Genomic DNA, 17148 nt, shown 5'->3' with positions numbered 1-17148 from the left:
CCCAGTTGCACAATAGAAGGACATAATAACATGTATAGGAATATGATAAAAGTATCACTAATACATAAGCATATGAGTAGCCATATATTATGTGGTGTGAATATTGAAAATAGTAGGATGTTTTATTGCATCAGCAAAAACCATAATCAATTCTTTTAAATTATTCATCCTGTTTTGTCATATTTGTCTACATAACTTTTTGTTTTAAAAAAGGGGAAATACGTATTTCCGTATTCTGCCAGGAGCCGTGCAGTCAAATGAAACTCAGAGCATGAACTAAACAAGGAATTAAATTTGGATGTTCACACTGCACCTTAGTATTAGCGTGAAAGTATTAACTGCTATTGCTGTCCATCAGTTTATATTCCAAATATTTTGTTTATGCCACTGGGACCCTCCAGGGTTTTCCCATCCTTACTCCTGGATGGGGTTACACTATGGCAGTGATAGCGAAACGTTTTGGCACCAAGTGCCCAAACCGGAACACACATGCGCCGGAGCCCCAGAAACTCAAAGACCAGCTGGCCGGTGTGCATGCGCACTGGCCAGCTGGCCTTCAGGTTTCCGGGGCTCCGGCACACGCAAAGATCAGCTGGCGCTCCGGAAACCAGAAGAGCAGCTGGCGACGGCGCACATGCCCACAGAGAGGGCTGTGTGTGCCACCTTTGGCATGCATGCCACAGGTTCGCCATCACAGCACTATGGCCATGGGAACAGGCCAGAGAATGAGCCAACACTATTAAAAAAGAAGGCCTAGTTACATGGTGACACTTCTGTTCCCCGCTGTTAACCAGGAACTGGTAACAGTGAAGCCTAAGCACAGAAGGGAACTTGCCCTTGTCCTTGTATATCTGCCACACCTTCTTTGGTAATACAAGCTGTTTCTTATTCCATCCAGCCTATTAGAAGATCATGAGCAATGTTCATTGAGAAATGGTGTTCTATCATATGCCACCCTGCTGTCTTTCATATCTTACAGTCAAAGCTATGAGAACCACTAAAGTGCCTTTTAAATTCAAAGCCAAGCAAGATTACTTTGCTCTCCTTCATGCATTACAGTTTCTAATATCTGACTTTAGCCATTCAGTGATTTTTATGCCCAGATAAAAATATGATGCCCTCTTTATCTGTAAACAAACAACTAGGAATATTTCAGAAACTCTACCTATAACACAGGCATCAAACACATCAAGCACTCTTATACCTTTACTCCTGTAAGCATCCCTGTTGTGGAAACACTAAAATCCAGGTATGCCAACATTTCCGGAGTCGGTGGTTTGTAGACCTGAGGTAGCCGCTTTCTGGGCAAATCATCTGAAACATATAAAGAATTAAAGTGCTTATTGTTGAATTAGCCTGGGGAGGAACATTGGAATGACATGCAGAAATGCAACAGAGCTAAGCAACGCAATTCTAAATAAAACAGAGTTGGCTCATGGCTCGCGTGTGCATTATAAGTGCTTGGAAATCCTGGGAATGAGTTTGATGGCCTAGCAAGGTCTGTGTCACCTGTATCAATGATGGTTGGCCAGGTTTTTACATCAACAGCAGTCGCCGCCTCTCTGGACCTCAGTAGTCTCATCAGAATTTGATTTGTGAGAATACAGGCAGCTTTGCTCACCTAAAATAACATTCGATAAATATGGTTGATTATCATTCTTGACAGCATTGTCATTAATCATTTATACAGTGCATTTTTAGCATGCAAAATAGTTCACAGATTCTTGCCTTCTTCATGCAGAAAGCTTGTACTATAGCTTTATATTAGCCCCACTCAGCAGGCGTAAGGGTCACACTGAGACTTGCCTCGTTACACTAAGTCAATCCACAAAGAAAGTGAAATATCTGTAACTCTATAGCAGCGGCCTCCAACCTTTCCGGCTTTGCGGACCAGCAGGGAGAGAAGGGTTGGTGGTTCTGTTTGAGTAGTGAGCACAAGTTGAGATGTGCTCATGTGTGCTTTCCCACCGCTTCCGTGGCCTGGTTCTGAGCAGGCTGCAGCCTGGTAGTGGGCCACAGCTTGGGTGTTGGGAACCCGTGCTCTATAGCTAGCACTTCACAGTTTAGTATCCTCTCTATTACCTTAACATTTTAAGAATTTCTTTTGATTTTTAACACTATCATTTTTGTCCAGTAAACTCAGTAAAGATCCTGAACTCAGTGAAAATACAATTTTGATTTTTATCTCAGTATCATTTGTATCTTTTGTAGCTTTGGGTTACAGAGAAGAAAATCAAATCATTAGACAGAAAACGTTACCATTCTCTATTAAAATATAACGATGTTCCCCTTAATGTGTGGCTTTAAAGGCTAAATAACCCTAAGAAACTTCCAAGATGATCAGGAAGGCAAAAGGCTTCTAACTTGAACACAAGAAACTTAACTGCTCTGATATTTAATGATTCATGAATTACAGGGCAGCAATACTAATATTTTTCTAGTATCTCACTGATAATCAGCATAAGGTGGTTCTCAGGTTACAACCAACTATCCAAACTTGCAAGGGTGCTGAATGTTGCTTATAAACCATGATTGGAGTTCAGGCCATCACAGTATCCCCCCGGTTTCTGACGTTCCCTGCTGGCTTTTGACAAGTAAAATAAATAAGAAAGCGGGCAGGAAGCCAAGTCGTGATCATGTGAGGTCCTCACTTAATGAACCACACGGGCCTCATTTATCAACACAACCGGGACTGCTGGAACTGCTCTCGTTAAGCGAAATGGTCACATGATCTTACGCTTTAAAATCATGTTGCTTAGCAGTGACAATTCCAGTCCTAATGGCTATCATAACCTGAGGACCACCTGTTATGACAACAGAAAACAAATTTCCCACAGAATAATTTCTATGTCAGCTGACGCACAATAAGCCACCATTCTAAAACAAAGGGCGAGAACTACTGATGGAGATGCGACAGCTTACGCTCAGCTCTTATACTCACATCTACTATCATCCGCACTGTGGGCAAAGTGGCAGTGAGGTTCTGAGCATGCGGAGGCCGGACAGTGACTGGGATACAGCCAGCGTACAGGCAGCCATAAAAGGCTGCAATGAGTTCAATGCCTAGAAGACCAAGAAACAGTGTCATATCATCCTTCTCCCTTTCTGTTTGCTTTGGCCGGAAGCTCCTTAAGAGTCACAGCACTAAGACAAAGTTGACAAATAGGAGAGCAAGCCAGGGAGGCGAACTGAAGGAACTTGACTACACAAAGCAAAAGATTAAAATAAGACAAATAAGCCAACGCGAAAGAGGAAGGGGGGGGGGAAACATTCAAAGGGTTGTTTATTCCAAGGAGTCCACTTTACAAACTACTTCAGTGACTTAAAACAGAAACCTGCTCTTAGTGGAGAGGAACATTCGGGGGAAAAACAGGAGAAGTGAGTTTATGTAGTAGATTCATAATCGTTAAATGCTATTTGTCCAAGCAAGCACTGAACATTTCCAACATAGAATATGGATATACGCATAGCTAAAAATTAAGACGCTGAAAGTTTTTGAAAATTCTTGGGACTATATATGACTGTGTCAGGACCATAGCTACTGGCAGGAAAACATGTCTCTTACTGCTTCAATTAGAATATGAGGTAGGCAAAGGGATTTGAAATATGACAAGGAAGCACCAGTGTGGTTTGATAGAAACACAAACGGACACCCTTCACCCAGTGACGGTGAATCCATGACACGTGTGTCAAAGGTATCACGGCATGACGTTTTGGGTGACATACTAGCATTCACTAGCACTTGTCAATATCTATTCTCGAAAGCATGCCCCTGTCTCGCATGATTTTTGGAGGATGGATGACAATGGGCGTGCTCTTGCGCAATCTCTGAAAGTCACGCAGCCTCCGGAGCCTCCGAAAATCACGCAAAAATGAGGCATGTTTTCATGTGGTTTTCAGAGGCTGCAGAAGCCACGGAAGGGCATTCTCCAAAGCTGCTTCAAGAACAAAGGCCTTGTGCAATCCAGAGCTGCTCCAATTTTTAAAAAATGAATATGTAAACAATTGTATATTTTTTCTTTGGAGGAGTGACATACCAGCAGAGTCGTTGGGCATTTTTCAAGTTTTTGACACGCTGAACCCAAAAGGTTCATACCATCACTGCCTTAGCCACCTCTTCATATTCTAAAGCAAGAGTTCTCAACTTTTCCGGCTTTGCAAACCGGCCGGGGGGGGGGGGGGGAGGAGGAGGAGGAGATGGTTCTTTGCAAGCGGCGGGCAAGTTTATGGGAAGCCCCATTTGTGTGCGCGAGGAGTATGCACACATGCCGCTTGCGCTGCTTGCAAAAGTGGGGATGCATGCACAGGTGCATGTGCTCATCCGCCACTTCCGTGGCCCGGTTCCAAATGGCTCAAGGTCTGGTAATGGGCCGTGGCACGGGGTTGTGGGACCCTGGATCTAAACAATTTCTTGCTCTAATTTGTTTTGCAGTTCTTGAATTTCAACTTGACATATCAAATGCTTCACTTCTAATAGGTGCAGCCACATTTTCCTGTAGTCCAGTGCCTCATGAAAGTTTACAGCTTAGACATGGCAAGGAATCCCATATAAACTCTCTCTCTTCGCCCTACGCCCCTCGGAATCTCGGTTTTCCTTACCAGGAGGATACAGCAGCACCACATTATCCCCAGCATTGAGGTGTCCCTTTTCATACAGAATTGATGCAATTCGCTCCGCTCGCTTATGCAGCTGTAGGCAAGTTGCTGTACAGACAGGGGCCCCCTTGCAGAGAATAAAAACAAACAAACTCTGAAAGTCTGCCCAGCTTGGAGAAATTGCTTCAGAAACAAAGGCAAGCTGCTCTCTTGAGTAATCAGAGGCAAAACATGATTTTCAAGAAACATTAGGGCCATTGGCTTTAACAGGGTATGCTGACACTCTGTGTTAAGAGGGTATGGCGTAACATCAGAGTTAAAATGAAAGTAACCCCATGAGTTTTAAGGGGAAATGTTAAGACTTGCAACATAGATTTGAACGCCTTCTCCAATATTTGCATGAAGACGTTACTGTCCCTTAGCCTTATCCCATTTTCAAATGGAAGTAATGCTAACCTACACCAAGCTAGATGGATGTGAATGAAAATGTCGGCAACATTGTGTAGGTTTAAAAGTGATTTAAAATCCCAGGTTTCTAAAACAGACAAAGTTCCTCAAAGAGAAACCAAACCAACCAACCAAGCTCCACAAACAATCACCTCATGTCTGGAAGAACAAGCAATGTTTTTAAAGGCTGAAGGGTGAGAAGTCACAGGAGTTCAAAACACACAAACATTGGGAAAGTGCAAAACTTTTATCTCTACCTTGGCATTGAGCAAGAGGAAAAGCATGTGCTCAGGAGTCGCCTGTGCTCGCCACTGAAGCACCTCAGACAGAAACTGATGCTGCAAAAAGAAAAAGAAAAAAATCAGTAAGTTGTAGAGCACCGAGGTATGTCTGTGTATGTCAAACCTGCGTCGTCCCGTTGCCGTCATGTGACGTATCATGACCTTTTTTCTCTTCGTGGAGCTGAGGTGGGTATGGCCTGTGCGTGTTGCATCTGGCCCGTGGGCTGCAAGTTTGACACCCCTGTTGTAGAGACAGTCTTAGGTTTGATGGGGTAAGGTAAAGGTTCCCCTCGCACATATGTGCTAGTCGTTCCCCACTCTAGGGGGTGGTTCTCATCTCCGTTTCAAAGCTGAAGAGCCACTGCTGTCTGAAGACGTCTCCGTGGTCATGTGGCCGGCATGACTAAACACCGCAGACACATGGAACACTGTTACCTTCCCACCAAAGGTGGTTCCTATTTTTCTACTTGCATTTTTACGTGCTTTCGAACTGCTAGGTTGGCAGAATCTGGGACAAGTAACGGGAGCTCACTCTGTTACGCAGCACTAGGGATTCGAACCGCCAACCTTTCTGATTGAGAAGCTCAGCATCTTAGCCACTGAGCCACCGCATCCCTCTAATGGGTTAGTATTGAGGTAAGGCTTGGCTGCACCTGTCCAGGACCACAATCCAATCCAATGATACAGATCTCTTTCACGCCCATTGAGTGACTGTACATGTACGGTATAATATTGCCTTATATTCATTAAGCCACTAACTACTTGCCTAAGCAAAGAAGCAGATATCCTTTTGTGAGTAAGAGAATGACATCAATGATTCTTAGAATTTAAGGAGGAGGAAAAAAGCACACATAGAAAAAAAATCCGCAATGAGGTTTAGCAACAATGGCCAGAAATATTACAGCATTTTTATTTCAGAAGTAGGCAACTCTTGGCTTTATTTTAAAGAATTACGGAAGTGACAGTTCAGGCTCAATCTGTTACTATGCTGTTTGTTCTTTGTGGAAAATGAAAAGAAACAATCAGATCATAAGCTAAGAGTCTTGTATTGGCTCTGGTCTTACCCAACATTGGCTTCCGCTCCTTCCAACAACTTTTGATCCACAGCTATCTGATTTTGAAAAGTTGCATTTCCCAACATAAAAAGTAACCACCATGCTTCCTAATTCGCGCAAGGGCCAAGAGGAAGTCTGGAAAGTATGGAAGAGATACTCACCTTTCTCACCAGGTCGTTCTCTTCTATCTGTCCCAGATCCCTCCCAGAGGCCTGTGCAATACGCTTCCCTGCAACCAGGTTCCCCACCATCACAGAGGCAGGACCAACACCTACTGGAACATACCAAGGTATAAACACTTAGGAAAAGAAGGCCACTGACAGTATTATGCATCAATAAAAAAATTACAACGTAAGTGTCGTGAAACATTTTTCTTGCTTAAATCATGTATTTACTTTTAATTCCAAATGAGCTTTGCATCAGAAAAAAATGCTTGAAAATAATAGGGTGATGTCTGATGCACAACTTTAGAGCCTGTCCATTGACCTGCCCCCTTGAAGATGTGCCCCCAGCTACTTATCCAGGAATTAACTCAGCTCCACTCAGTGGTGAAATTCAATTTTTTTACTACCAGTTCTGTGAGCGTGGCTTGGTTGGCTTGGTAGGTGAAGGATACTGCAAAATCTCCATTCCCACCCCACTCTGGGGCCAGCCAGAGGTGGCATTTTCCAGTTCTCTGAACTACTCAAAATTTCCACTACCGGTTCTCCAGAATCTGCTGAATTTCACCCTTGGCCCCACTCCTTTTCCATTATGACAAGTAACATTTTCACCTACACCAAGAACTTTTAATCCACTGAAGGGAAGTTTTGTCTAATTACCTGGTTGTTTCTGCCTGGGTTTTGGCAGATTGGTTACACATGTGTGTGGGCACATGAGAATGTTACATGGATGCAATGACCCTTCCAGGAAGTGCTGTTTGGTTTGAGATATATGAATCCCTCCCAGAGGAGTTTTTGGCAAAGTATTTGCTGGAACAAGAGCAAGGCAATATACTCCAACTTGGTGAATGCTGTCAATTGCCTAAGAATCAAGAAAACAAAGGTTGACATTCCAGAACTATGAAGAGCTATCTGTATTTTCCTAGATAACTCTAGAAAGGAGTAGACAAATTGGCCAAGTACTGAAAAATAAGTTGTTTTTAAAAAGCCTTTACAAGTCGCTTAGTGATTGCTTGAAGTTTCAATGGAGTCCCCCCCAAAAGGACTTACAACCCAGACTCAAACTTCTCATGGCTATTCCCCCCATGGTCACATGATAACTAAATTTTGAGCAGTCAGCAACTGGTTCACGTTAATGGCCGTTTTCAGTGTTCCATGGTCATGTGATCGTGATTTACAATGTTTTATGTTTTTTTGCAAACTGGTCTTTACTTTCAGTTAGTGGCAAAAACCACTTGTGTAGGAAATGACCAGGCTGAGCAGTCAAATGCTTTGTAAGTTACGAGTCCCTGTGTGCCTGCAAAAGATCTAAGTCCAGCCCACCTTGAATGTCTCTCTTACGTCCAGCACATTTCCCTCAACGGCCAGTCGGTCAATGATTGTTGTAGACAGCTTAAGCTTTCAATAAACCTTTATACTCATTTGAACTGCCTGAATCTCCTGATTTCCCTGCTGCTTGACAGATGTGGGCAGTGGGTTTGCTTAAGGATCATGGCATTTGCTTAACAACCATGATGCCACGGCAAAAAATACTGCAAAATCGGTCACGATCCGAGGTGGGTTCCTACCAGTTCCAGCGAATAGGTAGTAACTCGGTCTGCCATGCCCCTGAACCAGTTCTATCGCCGGTGCTGCCATCTTGATTTTAGATTCTGCCCATGCGCAGAACAACCTTCATACGCAGAAATGTATTTTTCCCCCTTTTCTAACGTTGTGCGCATGCACAAACCTTTTTAGGTGCAGATGTGCATGCACATGGAGCAAATTTTTTGTGCACCAAACCGACAGTGATGCCGGCAGCAACCCACCCCTGGTCATGATCACATGATGATCTGTTTAGCAACTGCCACGATTCGTGACTCCCGATTCTGGGCTCAGTTGTGATTGTAAGTTGAGGACCTGTAATTGCAATTAATATTGTACACTGCCCAAGGCCTCAAGCAGATGGTCTGTTTAGAAACGTGAAATATAAATAAATAATATGCAATCGGACTAAAATGTATTAGCGGATATTTACAGAAGGAACTTTCCACATGCCCGATTTTTGATTCAATACAAATGCGAAAGCACATGAAATGAGAAATTAAAGAAGATGGGGTCATGGTTAGGGTGAGGTGCATTCAGTTTTGAGACAGTGTCTCATAAGGATCAAAAAATTCCACTCCCACCACTCATAATGACTCTGTTGTATATGAAAGCGTACAGGTCAATGGTGGCTACTGCCCATCTATTAAGAGAGAGAAAAAATAAGTTGTCCTAGGCTAATCTGACCTGCAGTACACGACTCATCCACTGAAAACTATCTTCTTCAGAAGCATCAGGCCGTTGTTCAGCTACCACCACAATCCTTTCATCATAAAACACAGTCACAGAGAACACAGCAATCCTAAAAAGAAACAGAAGAGAGGTTGTATGGATGGGCTCTTACAGAGATGGGTGATCAGCTTTACCCCAAATAGTGTCTGGGAGATATGCCAAAACCGTACGAGATTACCAAATGTTAAAGCACGTTAAGAGTAAAGAACATGAATTCTCATGAAATGGGATGACATTACGAAGTTTCATATTATTATTTTAATGATTAGAGCAGGGTGATGTCCTCACCACATCCTTTGCTAGTACAAATCCTTGGCACTATTATTTTTGGGGGTTGTTTAAAATAAAACAATTTTTTTGTTTTATTTTTTGTTTCAATCAAACAGATGGCAGCCTGCAACACTAATTGCCACATATTTTGGACTGATATTTTAATGAAATAAAAATAAAGAAATCTGTTATCTGTACTAGAATTATTAAAGCTGCCAATTCGAAGTCGGGGAAATGGGGAGGTCATAGGTAGCAGCCATCCCCTTAGCAATGCTGGGGCTGAATCCTGGCCTATGTTTATTCCGTATACAAAGGGAAAAAAATTTCTGCGAGGTACCTGGTGCTCCCTTAGCTTGCTGTTTTCTTGAAGATAGTTCATTACCCCAACTAGGTAACGTCATCAGTGCTACCAGTAGTAAGGACTGCTGTTTGCTGTCAGTTTATACTTTGGTGTCTTGCCTGTCTGTCTGGGTGGGTGGGGGCACTTACGACATTCTTTGGTTGAGCTGTTTACTGATGGCTTTGGCAGTTTCTTGATTGGGGTATTGCTTACTTGATTGTTGGTCTGAAGTTAACCTTGGAGATAATCTATGCTTATCAGGGTGCTGATTACAGATGGAGAGATGCTGGAGCCTTTTTGTTCTCTTTGGGACTGGTCTTTTTCTACTGCATTTTTTGAGGGGGATGGTGGCAAAAAATAAAATGATTTCTATCAAATGTTTGGGGAGAAAGAGAATGTTTTAATAGGAAGATGCAGTTCTTCACTTATTAATCCTTCCGCAAGTCTAGATGGAGATTTTAAAAATCTCCCCCCCCGACCCTCCATCCCGTCTTTTGCTGGGTTGCCTGAACTGCAGACCATTCTTGGTGAAAGCTAGAATGGCAAATGGCAGGTTCTTCTTTGCTTCTTGTTTTTCAGGATGGGAGACACTGAGCCAGGAAGACATTAAGAAAGGAAACCCAGCCTGCTCTCAGTAGAAGATAAGAATCTGCCATTTAGATGACAAAGAGACTGCTTTGGATTCATAGAAGAACATTGCTAATTGAACAGCCTGATTCCAGCAATCGACCATCAAAAATATGTTATCATGGTATTATTTAGAGAGATGTAGACTAACCTTCCTCTGTAAACTGTCTTTAGGGATTCAACTGCCAATCCGGTGGCCACAATGTCATCAGCATTATGTCTGCGTCCACTAACAATGAGCATCCCATCTATTTTTCCAACCACAAATACCAGACTGCCCTATAAAGAGAAAAAAAGAAAAAGAAAAAGCCTATCATAAATGTCAAGTGCTTCCCTTGCCTTTTATAAAATGTCTATTATTATTTTAGCCACCATCTAACTTTGCTGGAATGTAAATCCCCCCCCTTGCACCCTAGAAATATCTACATTAAGAAAATGAATTAAAAAAGCATTTACTATTTATGACACGTAGAAGAAAATAAATCCAGGCAAAAGAACACAAGACTGTTTATAAAGGCTTATGGGCGAGTGGTAATGAGTTGCCCTACAAAAAGCAGAAATTGTAGCACTGGGCTAATTTCTAAATCATGTACCAAGATTATGCCAATTTAAAAGCACAGAATGTGTATTTAAGTCAAAATATGATATGCTTCTGTATTCTGTATATGGTGGGAAAGGGAGGTCTTTTCCTCCTTGTGGCTGCTACTGCGCAGACAATGAAGGAATAAGGATGCACCAAAACTCCTAGTTACAACTGATATATCTGAGAGCAGGAGGGGCTCTTGGAGTTGTCGCCAAAAGCACCCAAAGCATACGATGTATCAGCCGATCTGCTCGGTTAACAATATGTGTCTAGTCCAGGGGTGTCCAAACTTGGGAACTTTAAGACTTGTGGACTTCAACTCCCAGAATTCTGAGAATTAAAGTCCACAAGTCTTAAAGTTCTCAAGTTTGGACACCCCTGGTCTAGTCAATAGTTAAACTCGGATTCATGTTCCAGTTTATGCACGCCAGGTTCATAGGATCAACTTGTGAAATGTCACCGACCATTGATGTGCAAAACAGGGAATAACTCTGTGTATATGTTGATGACAAAGGCTGCGAAGTGTACCTCTGGGCTCTAAAGAAGTGGAGGATAAGGGAGAACTCAGCATCAACCTAAAGGTTGACACATAACAATAATAATAATAATACAGACAACTGAAACGTACAGGCCCAACAAACCCCAGCAAGCCAGATCGCACAAAAGGCACATCTCCCACAGGAGAACCAGCTGAATTCACTGGGAAGACCTGGAAGAAGAGAAAGATTGTTGGTGATCAAACAGCCAAAGCATTTTTGCCTGGAAAAAGACAAAACAGCTGAAAAATCTGTTCTTTTTTTACTGCAGCACCTTTATCAATTTAATCACAGCATTGACATTTTTCCAGAACCGATTAAAAACCCTGAAAACAAGCAAGTTAACAAAAAGACTTCAGTTAGGCACAATAAAATTGGAGACCAGAAAAGGATTCCAGGCAAGGTGAGCTTCTTCCTTGCAGAAGTCTCTCCTTGGGTATCTACAATTATCCTGAATAGAACCCTAAATCGCAAGACCTTCATTTTCAGAAGAAATTAACAAGGGACGACTTGCCAGCAGGAATATGTTGGCAAGGTAAACAGAGGACTAAGGAACCGCTGTTCACAGATTAGGAAGCTCCTGTATTTATTCCTGTTGTACTTCTTTTTTTCTTAACAACCAGAAAGAGAAATCTCCTGCTGTTAAGAAATGCTTAATATTTTGATGGTGCCCAACTGTGCAATTAATTAGTTTTACAGGATAGACATCCAATGTAAAAACGTAAGACTTATAATACATCAGAAAAAAAATCTTATGTAAAAATATATTATGCTCAATAAACTTTCTTCCAGCATGTTAAAACATCAGCGGTATGCCCATTCTAAATTGGCTTCAAAGTGATTAACAACACTTAAAAGTCACAATTCAGGTGGATGATTAATTTGCTCATTTTAAGTAGTACTTCTGATTCGGTATTAATAGTATGCTGTGATATCATAAAAATATTTCTAACTTTAACTATAAACAAATCAGTGGACTCGCTGGTATTGCTTAATATGAAACCTGAAAGCCCCCCCCCCCCCAGTTGTTGCTTAAAAAGTGAAAATTAAGCTGGTATAATTTAGCTATTGAGAGCACAGATAACACACTTGAAATCTCAGCTCAAAGAGAGCTTCAGAAAATAGCAATAGCACTTAGACTTATATACCGCTTCACTGTGCTTTACAGCGGTTTAGAGAGTCAGCATATTGCCCCCAACAATCTGGTTCCTCGTTTTGCCGACCTTGGAAGGATGGAAGGTTGAGTCAACCATGAGCCTGGTGAGATTTGATGTGCCAAAATGTAGGCAGTTGGCAGTCAGCAGAAGTAGCCTGCAGTACTGCATTCTAACCATTGCACCACCACGGCTCTTAAACATTCACTTTCAACACCATTCACTTTCAACACTGCAAATTAGCAATACAATGGACCTGTTCCAAACAGCTAACTGAACGAAACCCGATATAGTCCAAGTCAAAACAGAAAATGCAATTTGATTGCTATACCTCAAATGTGTTCTTTGTTACTCCACTGAGTCCGTAATACATCATCCCTCCTGTTCTGGCGCTAACACAGATTTCCCCAATCTCATCTGTCTTGCAAAGCTGAGGGGAGCCGTCCGGCTTTACGATACACATCATTCCTAGAACAAATCACATGCTATTATGAAAGTCCTCACCTGACACAAGGACAGGAATTTAGCTGAAAATACGGAAGATATGTAAGAAGACAGGAAATGAAATACAATGGCAGCTGAATGCATTCCAAGGATTCAGTGCACAATATGGTTGCCTATTATATAGAAAGCAAACAGCATATTTAAATCAATGTTAGTGCCCCCAGTTGTATTTGCTGTTTAAAAAATTTGAGTCAAACAAAGCACTTGGACATTATACCCCCCCTCCTGAAAAAGCCTGCTTCCGGAATTCTTTTCACGCAAAAGCTATTTCACTTACTCTGCATATTTTCAGATTTCTGCACACAGGATAGGAGGGAGCGGTGGAGATGGAGAATTAGTTGCAAGCATGCGGGAAGACCCAATAGGGCCCTAAAAGCTAGGTAATGTGAACCCTAAGCAGAAAAAAGATTAGGCAAACACAATGTCCCATTTTCTTCCTCAGTGAATTAAATAAGCCTCAAAAGACTTGAATATCCAAGTAGATGAAGAGATCTGTTGTCAGCATGCAGAGGCTCAAGAGTGCAACAGCAAAGGATTATACCCAGCAGCTGGGGCTCCAGCAGTAGCAAAGTAAGCTATGTGGTTCGCATTATGGATGCTTTACTCCTATTATTTATTTAATCTAAGCACACATTTCCTTTACTCTTCAACCCAAAAGGCTCTTAAAACGGCACACACAGTATTAATAGAAATAAGGGAGCGCTCAAATCTACAATCTAAAGATTATATTCCATAAAAACAGCCTGTGCCTACAGATCCACACACGCAAAAAGAAGGGAAAACGAAATAAGGCAAGCTTAGGTGCCGATTTTTAAAATTCAATTGCAATTCATAAAAGGAAACTCTGGAGTGCAAACAATTCAGGGGGAAGGAGGATCCAAATGGAGCTTGTATCTCAGCAGGACCTTGAAGGAAGCAATCGGAGAGCCTGTGTAACTTATCTTTCCTCTCCAAGGACACTTACCACCTGGCATAACGTGACCAACATCCTGTATGGTGAGAGCAGAATTCTTATCTTCTGTATTTACACGAATGACGCCATAGCTCAGACCATTCATTGATAAGATAGCTCTTCCAGGCAAAGGTGCCCCAGGAACACCAGGTCTGAAAAGAAAGGCAGATGCCATAATGACCGCAAAGTTTTGCGAAGATGAATCAGAATCTATGAGTAAATCACTGGGTGTTTCACCATAGACTGGACTGAGTTTCCAACTCCCATTAATTTACAAAATCTGCAAAAAAGGAACTAATTCTGCGCCTGGCTCCATATTTTAAAGCACAATTTTGTAATGGCTGGAACTCGAGGGTTTCCTACAGGAAAAAAGTTGAACTTATCTCACTTATTCTTATCCCTACGCCTATAAGGTAATAGGCAGGAGGACACTGCTGGATTCCACCATTTGGAAATTATTTTCAGATAGCCAAGTTTTTCTACTCATCTGAGTGTTACGATTCCCACCAGAACCAAGTATTTGGAAAGGAACTGACACAGTAAATCCCACAGAATAATGGCTAAGGAGCCTCCTGAGCATAAATTCATTTAGGAAACACAGTTCTACTGAATGTGTGCTCTCGGGTAACAGTAGAAAAAATTGTAATCACTTGCTAGACTGTGAGAAAAGTAATTATATGAGCAAAATGTAAGGTGACAAATATCCATTTAAAAGGTAAAGGCTGCCTTGCACATGCATGCTAGTCGTTTCCGGCTCTAGGGGGCAGTGCTCATCTCTGTTTCAAAGCTGAAGAGCCAGTGTTGTCCAAAGATGTCTCTGTGGTCATGTGGCTGGCATGACTAAACGCTGAAGGTGCATGAAGCACTGTTACCTTCCCACCAAGGTGGTCCCTATTTTTCTACTTGCATTTTTTACATGCTTTCAAACTGCTAGGTTGACAGAAGCTGGGACAAGTAACAGGAGTTCACTTCATTACGTGGCGCTAGGAATTCTAACCACTGACCTTTCTGATCTACAAGCTCAGCGTCTTAGCCACTGAGTCACTGTATCCCTCAAAAATATCCATTACAATCTTTAAATTAAATTACAGTATGCAACTGATTTGCACAGGATATGGATAAATGGAATCCCTCCCCTCAAAAAAAACAACCCTTGATATATTCTGCATGATATAAGCCAGTGTAAAATAAAAAATACCAAAACAGAACACATTATAGATGTTTTTATACTCCTGCAATATCATACATTCATTACAAAAACATTTTCAGGCATTGCACTTTGTTCTCCATCAGAACATTTTTATTTGTCTCTCCACTCAATGTTCAATATGAATGTATCGATCATAAACGTGTTAGAACTATTTGTCATAGCATGAAAAGACCACAGTTGCTGTATTTAATAGTAAAGTAGCTGTTCAAGAAATGAATCTAATTTTAGCTTCTGAAATGCCAGATAAGAAATGATACAGTACATGAAAAGGAAATGAATAGAGTCTCTTTAGCAGATAATGGAAATATCCTGGAAAAGCGAGATCCAATTTTACCTCCGGATAGCCACTGTCATTGCTTCAGGAGATGTAGCACAGGGACATATTGCCTCTGGTTTAAGCCCGTAGTTCTGGAATAGACTCAGGAAAGCATCACACGAGGACACAGACCCTGGAAAGCAATTACATCCCTGTTTGAAATAGTGAATTAGGGCTTGGTAACAGAAACACAAAGGCTTCTTTAAAAGCCATGATGACTGCTATTTATAAGACCTCCAAATGTAATTTGTTTTCTAAAAGATTTAATGCACTGCACACATGTGTAATTGCTGTAATAGAGTACCTCTTTCTAAAATTAAACTGCTTCATTTAATTACAATGCTGTAATGTAGACATGAACTTTGAGCATCTTACATCATCATTTGCAGAGGGATTGTCCGTAGATCAACCAGGCACAAAGCTTTAATACACTCTTGCAGAAATAAAACTGCAGGGCTGGATTATGCATCACTTTCCACCTGTTTATTTTTTTCCCCAGAATCCAAAAATAAATTACCAGAACTAATTTTAACCCCAAATAATCAAATGCAATTCTGAATAATGGCTTGCACAGCTAGAAGCTTTTGCAGGTTCTTTCTGAATCATAAAATACAATTTCAAAGAAGAGATTGTATCCTGTCCAGAAAAGAGCGACACACACATTTCCCTGTTGCAGTCTCCCTGCCTCCACTTGATCCAGAAATCATAACTGCATTCAAATCTCATTTCTTCCTAGCACCATCTGGGCAGACAATTCATTAAGCCCACTGAGCAGCAGGAATCCATGAAAATCTGTTGTTCATTTCTTTCAAAGACCTTGGATCATTTCTCATGTGCAATTCAAACACAGTTAGGCTGGCCCTCCTGCTTCCTTCCCTTAGGTGGCCCATTAAAGCTACTTTGGTTCTTAAAATTCCTTTTACAGGAATATTTCCACCTTTCCCCTTTAATGATACAATTTTTATATGAATTCCGCACAACTTTGATTGTTTCACTGAGGATTGGAAGTAGAATGCCAGCTATTCACAATCTGAGGCTAAGAAGTGCTTTTATCTCTCCATCATTTATTCTACCACTTTGCTGATACTATTCAGCATGACACCATTTAACTCTTCTTAAGACAAAGAAACGTAAAACTTGCTTCAGGGACAGTGATGGCTGCCATTTCACTCTCCCGATTTCTAGCAAAAGTGAGCTTTGTATACAAAGCAACCTCATCTATTTATTACTCGTTTATAAATATATTAAAATAAAATATAATGCTCTAGATCAGTGATGGCGAACCTTTTTTGGCTCGCGTGCCATAAGTGGAGGAGCGCAGGGAGGTCATGTGCGGGCGTGACGCACCCATAATGCAACGTGCAACCCCTCCCAGTGCGCATGCGCGCGTGAGAGGCGTTCCCCCCCCCATTTTTCCATGCTTTTTTCACCCTCCCCAGGCTCCAGAGGCTTTATAGGAGCCTGGGGACGGCGAAAACAGCCTCCCCCAAACACCCCGGAGGCCCTCTGGAGGCTTCATGGACCTTCAGGAGGCTTTCCTGAAACCTCCGGAGGGCTTAAACCGACCCTACGAGCAAACCGGAAGTCCGTTCCTGAACTTCCGGTTTGCCCGTAGGGCCGGTTTTTTGAGCTCGCGGGGGGGGGGGGGAGAGGCTCTTGTCGCCCTCCCCAGGCTCCTACAAAGCCTCTGGAACCTGGGGAGGGCGAAAAATGGCTTTAAAAAAGGCTGAACTCAGCTGGCCAGTGCGCATGCTGACAGGGCAACGCCTCACGTGCCCTGACAAATGGCTCCACATGCCA

General features: G+C 42.0%; 1 protein-coding gene across 3 annotated transcripts in view; it reads right to left on the bottom strand.

Moving 5' to 3' along the window:
* Window positions 1-17148, bottom strand: part of DIP2B (disco interacting protein 2 homolog B) — a 195804-nt gene that overhangs the window by 16603 nt on the left and 162053 nt on the right. For 2 of the 3 annotated variants that reach the window (XM_081934084.1, XM_081934086.1), the window contains 13 exons: window positions 15367-15481; window positions 13835-13974; window positions 12698-12834; window positions 11305-11385; window positions 10245-10372; window positions 8812-8926; window positions 7201-7402; window positions 6541-6653; window positions 5301-5381; window positions 4600-4723; window positions 2942-3063; window positions 1510-1621; window positions 1205-1314 (listed from right to left, as the gene is read on the bottom strand). In XM_081934084.1, the coding sequence (XP_081790210.1) occupies window positions 1205-1314; window positions 1510-1621; window positions 2942-3063; window positions 4600-4723; window positions 5301-5381; window positions 6541-6653; window positions 7201-7402; window positions 8812-8926; window positions 10245-10372; window positions 11305-11385; window positions 12698-12834; window positions 13835-13974; window positions 15367-15481 (1580 nt within the window). The remainder of the gene's footprint in view (window positions 1-1204; window positions 1315-1509; window positions 1622-2941; window positions 3064-4599; window positions 4724-5300; window positions 5382-6540; window positions 6654-7200; window positions 7403-8811; window positions 8927-10244; window positions 10373-11304; window positions 11386-12697; window positions 12835-13834; window positions 13975-15366; window positions 15482-17148) is intronic. The other variant, XM_081934085.1, reaches the window with a different exon arrangement.

This window comes from Natrix helvetica (assembly GCF_964273705.1).
Source record: "Natrix helvetica genome assembly, chromosome: 1".
Taxonomy (NCBI): Eukaryota; Metazoa; Chordata; class Lepidosauria; order Squamata; family Natricidae; genus Natrix; species Natrix helvetica.
This window is presented reverse-complemented; position numbering and strand designations above follow the sequence as displayed.